Source organism: Nicotiana sylvestris, chromosome 3 (genome assembly GCF_000393655.2).
Source record: "Nicotiana sylvestris chromosome 3, ASM39365v2, whole genome shotgun sequence".
Classification (NCBI taxonomy): Eukaryota; Viridiplantae; Streptophyta; class Magnoliopsida; order Solanales; family Solanaceae; genus Nicotiana; species Nicotiana sylvestris.
The window spans coordinates 124,746,855-124,753,406 of record NC_091059.1 but is presented as its reverse complement, the minus strand read 5'-3'; the positions used below and the strand labels follow the sequence as shown (position 1 = coordinate 124,753,406).

General features: G+C 36.0%; 1 protein-coding gene across 1 annotated transcript; it reads right to left on the bottom strand.

Moving 5' to 3' along the window:
* Positions 1–4,673: 4,673 nt before the first annotated feature.
* Positions 4,674–6,552, bottom strand: LOC104247184 (transcription factor bHLH118-like). Its single transcript, XM_009803142.2, has 3 exons — positions 6,028–6,552; positions 5,365–5,703; positions 4,674–5,032 (listed from the first exon to the last, which is right to left on the bottom strand). The coding sequence occupies exons 1-3, from the start codon at positions 6,430–6,432 to the stop codon at positions 4,961–4,963; spliced, it is 816 nt and encodes a 271-aa protein (XP_009801444.1). The 5' UTR covers positions 6,433–6,552; the 3' UTR covers positions 4,674–4,960.

Below are 6,552 nucleotides of genomic sequence, written 5' to 3'. Positions count from 1 at the left end.
TCAAAAAGGAAGTCATTGCTTTTGTGAAAGAGTTCTTCAAAGAAAAAGGTTTGACCAAATTCTACTCTCACACTTGTCTAGTTTTAATTCCTAAAATTGACAATCCTGCTACTTTTGCTGACTTTAGACCTATTAGTCTATCTAATTTTACTAATAAGATTATTTCAAAATTTGTTTCTCTTAGAGTAAACACCTAGTTGCATAAGCTAGTCTCCTTGAATCAAAGTGGCTTTGTTAAAGATAGGCTAATTTCTGAGAATGTTCTGTTAGCCCAAGAAATTGTTCACAATATTACTCATATAAATAATGGTGGTAATGTTGTTATTAAACTTGACATGGCTAAGGCTTATGATAGAATAGGTTGGGATTTTATCTAGGCTGTCTTTAGGAAATTTGGCTTTTCAGAAAATTGGATTGGTCTAGTTTATAATCTTTTCTCTAATCTGTGGTACTCTGTTATAATAAATGGTATGAGATATGGTTTCTTCTCTTCTTCTCAAGGGCTTAAGCAAGAGAATCCTCTCTCCCCAACTCTCTTCATAATTGGTGTTGAGGTCTTATCAAGATCTCTTAACTCTCTCTATAGAAATCCTAATTTCATTCCTTTCTCTATGTCTCCTAATGTTCCTAGAATCAACCACCTAGCATATGCTGATGATATTGTTATATTCTATAGTGGTAGATCTATTTATGGTAAATTGGTCATGAAGATTATTAGTAGTTATGAAAAAAGCTCAGGTCAATTGGTTAATAGGGATATAAGTTAATTCTTGACTGCTCCTAATAATGCTGCAACTAGAATTAACAGGATTAGAAAGTGTTCTAGCTTTATGGACAAGACTTTTCCTTTTGCTTACCTAGGATGTCCTCTATATGTGGGAAGAAAAAAATAGAGTTTTTTGATAACATAATTAGTAAGATTGTTAAAAGGATAAATGGCTGGCAAGGCAAGTTGCTTTCTCATGGTGGTAAAGCTACTTTGATTAAGAGTGTCCTCCAATCTATCCCTATCTACACTCTCTCTGTTATGACTCCCCCTAAAGGAGTATTTAGACTAATTGAGAAATATTTTGCTAATTTTTCCTGGGGTACCTCAGAGGAACACAAGAGGTATCATTGGAGTTCTTGGAACCATATTGCTCTCCCTATTGATGAAGGAGGCATAGGTCTTAGGAAATTGGAAGATATTAGTAACATGTTAGCTATGAAAAGGTGGTGGAGGATAAGATCCACATCATCTCTTTGGGCTAGATTCATTAGTAACAAATACAGTGTGAAATCCCATTTGATCTCAAAAAATTGGCTCCAGGAGATTCTCATGCTTGGAATCATGTTCTCAAAATAAGGAATATTGTAGAGAATCATATTGTTTGGCAGGTAAATTCAGGATCAAGTAGCTTTTGGTGGGATAATCGGTCTCTTAAGGGACCTTTGGCTATGCTGGTACTTGATATTCCAAAGAGTGCCAAAATTTTGGTTGGAGAGCTCATATCTGATGGTCAATGGAACATCAACAAACTTAAGGAACTCTTACCATATCATTTGGTACAACATATCCAAACCATTTCTATAGGCAATCAAACCAAGGAGGATCAAGTTTTTTGGGAAATATCCGAAAATGGTAAGTTCACAAACAGAAGTGCATGGAGTTTGGTATGGAAAGCTAGTCCAAAAGTGCAATTCATCAACAAGGTATGGAACTCTACTATCCCTTTTAAAATGTCTTTCCTGGCTTGGAGGCTCTGGTATGGTAAACTTCCTTTTGATGATGTCATTATTAATTTTGGCAAATAAATTATTTCCAGATGTAACCATTGCAAAAATCCAACTACAAATAACATGAACCATGTATTTGTAGAGGGTCAAGATGCTAGTTACACTTGGAAACTTTTTGGAAAAGCTCTTGGCATAGAGTACCACCCCTACCCAATTAAATATATGCTTAATAAATGGTGGGCTTCTAAGGCTGCTAATGATGTCCACAGACTTATTTTAAATATTACACCCCATCATTATTTGCTAGTTTCTTTGGAAAGAATTTTGTGTGTGCAAGTACGGAGATCAAAAAAGCTTCAACAGTTATAAATTACAACAACAAATAGCTTGGAGTATTGAGACTGCAGTCAGCAAAGCTTTTCCCAATTGTAATCTAAAACTTCCATGGAACCGCTTCTATGACTTTCTAACAAGGCTTCAACCTATGCACAAAATCATGGTCGTTCTCTGAAAAAAACCGGATAGGGAATAGGTCAAGACAAACACTGATGGGAGCTTTCTACATGGGGAAGAAAAAGCAGGGCTAGGAGGAGTCATCGGAGATGACCAGGGGGATACTATCATGGCTTTCTCGATTCCATACAATGCTGAAAACCACAACATCGCAGAGGCTCAAGCAGCTTGGATTGGTACTAATTGGTGCATACAAAATGGTTTCACTCAAGTCATTCTTGAATTGGACTCTCTTTACATTATAGCGATCATTCGTAAAGAAAGCTCAACAACTACAAGATTAGTCAAATAGTCAACAAGATCAGAGAGGCTATCAACACCTTCAATATTTAGATTAACCATTGTTATAGAGAGGCCAATAAATTAGCGAACTGCTTGGCTAAAATGGCAGTTAACACTCAACAGTCAGCTTACTTCTATTCTATCCAACAGCTACCTAGTCAGGTAAAAGGCCCTTTTTTACTGGACAAAGATCAGGTTCCTTCCATAAGGAACAAATATGACAAGGCCAATTTTTTTGTTAGCTAGTTTGTAATTTCTGTGAGGGGGAGAACTATTTATAATCGCCTATGCCTCACTTTTTTTTGAAGGGTCTTATCTACCCTTGTATTGTATGATCAAACTCTATTTTTACTAATACAACACCCTCAGGCAACCTGGGAAAATTTCATGAAAAAAAGAAGCACGAATGGTGATGGCGTGCCATATTATTAAGAGTAAAAGCATGAATGGTGATGTCGTGCCATATCATTTGAGAGTAAAAGCACAAAGGGTGATGTCGTGACATTTCATTTATATTGTTATGATGTATGTTGTGGTGAGGTCATGGCACGAAGAGTGTTTTCGTGCAAGTGAGGACGAGGGGCATGCATTATGATGTGATATCTGTTTTCCGTGTATACGTTTGTGCCTTACCTTGAGCTGTACTTGTTGTATTTACGTGTTTTGTGTAACTTGTTGTTATTCTCCTGTACTTGACCTTTATCTCAATTGTTGTTACATTGTCCGTGTCTTTTACTTGCTTAACTTGCGAATACCGTGTCTACTTCCTGCTTTGATAAATATACTCATGTTGTATCTATTCTGTTGCGCTTCAGTTTAAGTCTTTCACCATGCTAGCCATTCATGCCCTTACTTGTTCTTGCGAAGATCACATGTTCCCGTTTTAATTGCTATAAATGTACTTAGGCCTCCAATATGCTAGTTAATTGAAGTTGATATTCCTTGATTTTCAGTTGTTATTATTATCCATGTGCTTTTGGTTTAGTTCTTTATTGTTGCTCACATGTATATCCTTTTTCATTGTTGTTATTTGCGTATTCCCTATTTTGTAATTTCTGTCATATGGCGGGTTCTATGATACGTTCATTTGAAAGGATGAGTTGAACGCACGAAGGGTGTTGCCATGCTAATTGGAATATTACATAATTTATTTATACATGGTGAGGATGAGATAGAAGCACGAATGGTGTTACCGTGCCATATAATTTCTCAATTGACATTTTGGACATATATTTCATACCAGGAAAGATCGTAAATATTCTACTGTGGTTCATTTTTGCAAATTTTGACTGTCTCGTCGAGTTGTTTATGATATTTTGTCTATTATGCTTCGAACTGCTTTTACTGCTAAACTAATGTACATGTTATAATAATAAACATCTTTTAACTAAAAATCTTGTCACTACTTCGACGAGGTTAGACAAAATACTTACCAGTACATGAGGTCGGTTGTACTGATACTGTACTTCTACACGTCTCGTGTAGATTTTGGAGCGGAGTTGTTGGTGATGTCGGATGCGGATTCGGAATATGTTCGTGCGATTGGATATAGATGCAACTTGTCCTTGGTAGTTGTAGACACTTTTAATCTGTTTATGTAGTTTTCAAACAGATCGTGTGATAGCTTGTATTAGATTTGTAAATTCTAAATTCTAGATGCTCATGACTTGTACTACCAGTTCTTGGGTAAAAGTTGTGAAATTTCAAATAAATTCTAACTTCCTTTTTCTATAAGTTATTTGGTTTGTTTCTTTTAGTTAATTGGCTTACCTAGCGGGTCAAGTTAGGTGCCATCTCACGACCGGTGGTTTTTGGGTCGTGACACAGTCGTTCCATAAAGTGACATTTTTCGTCGTTACGTAATGACGGATTTAATGATACGATACAATAAAATTTAAGTAACAATTAATCAAAACAAACATTATATGTCAGGTAACAATACGATACAATACAACTGGTAACAACCATCCAAACAAGCTGTTAAGCTAGATGTATTATTGATAGAATTTTTTGTGAGACATTGCAATTTGCACGACTATCGAATTGAGAGCAGAGGTACACCGTAGAGGAACTTCTAATGCTAATGTTTTCTTCTGTCTTGGTCTTTATACAGTGTTTAATTGATGTGTCTTTTACTGCCTGTTTGTCTTAACAAGAACATATAGCTGAAATGCATACCTATTATTGCCAGCATCACAACCATGCACAAGCCAAGTTGCGGCTAAAACAACCATGAAAAAAGGGTTAGCAGCCAATTTGCTACTTTCCTTTTATACTCATTAGGCAAACATTGAACAGAACGGCTAAGGCTATAAAAGAAATATGTGGAATATGTCACATTTCAAGAAAGCTCTCAGGAAACCTGCAGTGGATATATGAAGAATCCATATCCTATAGTGCTGCAGTACTAAATTAACAAAATCCAACGGAGAGTTACTTGAAGCTTATATCAGTTTGAATTAACCGTAGCTGCCAATTTTTGTTGGAGCTCATATGCATCAATACTTGAGGGAGAACAAACCTGCAACAATATTCACAACACAAAATAAAAAAATAAAATCTTTGTTCAGTAGTTAATCCTAACCTGGTCAGAAAATTAAACCTCTATTTTTGTAAGCTAACTATCTAATGGGAGACACTAATAACTTTGTTTCCTGTATCCTACTTGTATATTGCTAGGGAGGTTAGGTTTCTGTGTCCCCCTCCTATGTAATTTTAGTTGGGATAATAAACAAGGTAGGATCAATAGAAAACCCCCCACGAGGAGTTAATTTTAATAAAAAAATAATACCCAACACATACTTATATGAGTTGATTTTATCAATTTGCTAACTAGGGTAATTATATATATACCTCAGTTCGGATAGTGTGAAGTAACCTTCCATTAACTTTGTTGCAGCTGCAGCTCACAATGCTAAGACCTTCACGAAGTAGTACTTCAAGAACCCTTGATATATAAAACCCTTCGTTCGTATCACTACAGTCTGTCAATATTTCCATGCCATCCAAGCATAGCCTTACTGTTATAATTGCTGCCGATGACGAGCATCCACTTTTGGGATATTCAACATCGCTTGAACTTAATGCCTTCTTTAATTTATCTCTATTATCTTCCATTTTACTAACTTTTTTCTGCAGGTGTTCTATATAATTCGCAGCCTCAAGAATGTGGTCCGATGTGGAACGTTTTCCCTGAAAAAGATTCCAAAATATTACCTATTTGCTTAGAAAAAGTTGAAAAAAAAGCAGTGGCATCTCGTCTTGACGCTGGGTTTGAGGAAGGGCCACACCACAAGAGGTGTGTTGTAAACAGCCTACCCTAATGCAAGTATTAATTGCTGTTTTCACGACTCCAACCTGCGAACTATAGGTCACATGGAAACAACTTTACCTTTGTTCTAAGGTTCCCTTCCTTAGTGAAAGTTCGTCAGCTTCTAATTAAATAGAATGGTAGGGGAAGATTTGAGAATTAGAAATGCAAATACAAGACAATAATATCAAAAAGAATATTTGAACCTTGAGATACTCAAGAGGAAGTAGTTGGCGAAGAGAAGCATAAAGATTAGACATTTCTTGTCTTCTTTGCCGTTCGATCTCCCTATGTATTATTTTCTTCTGCTTGCAATGATCAGCATTGTTTTCATCAACTTGAAGAGAAACAGCTGATGATGAATTCTGCGACTTTTTGCCTCTCTTATTAATTTTGTTCGTGTTGTTCACTTGAACATTGTTTGTGTCCACCTCCAATGAATGGAATGGAGTAAGATCTGTAACCAGATCTTGCAGCTGGATGTTGTCTTCTTGATAATATAGAAAAGACGAAGAATTGGTGTTTGTTGGTGGATAAAGGAGCCGGTGATTATCATTATCATCATTTTGTTGAAAAGGAAAAAGTGAGTGGAAATTATCCTTATCCATCATCAGTGCTTCCACTAGTTAATTATACGTTTTAAGCTTAATAAATACAAACCCTAATTAAATGAAGGAATTTGAGGAAGAAAAAAGAGGTTGTTTACTAGGCTGTGACTTGGGAAATCTTGA

Bases quoted from the DNA above. Each gene is read 5' to 3' on its own strand.
- LOC104247184 (XM_009803142.2), bottom strand. From the start codon at position 6,432: ATGATGGATAAGGATAATTTCCACTCACTTTTTCCTTTTCAACAAAAT. The intron at 5,704-6,027 runs GTTCAAATATTC...AATCTTTTTCAG, and splicing joins TTCCTCTTGAGTATCTCAAG to GGAAAACGTTCCACATCGGA. The intron at 5,033-5,364 runs GTATATATATAA...ATATTGTTGCAG, and splicing joins TTCACACTATCCGAACTGAG to GTTTGTTCTCCCTCAAGTAT.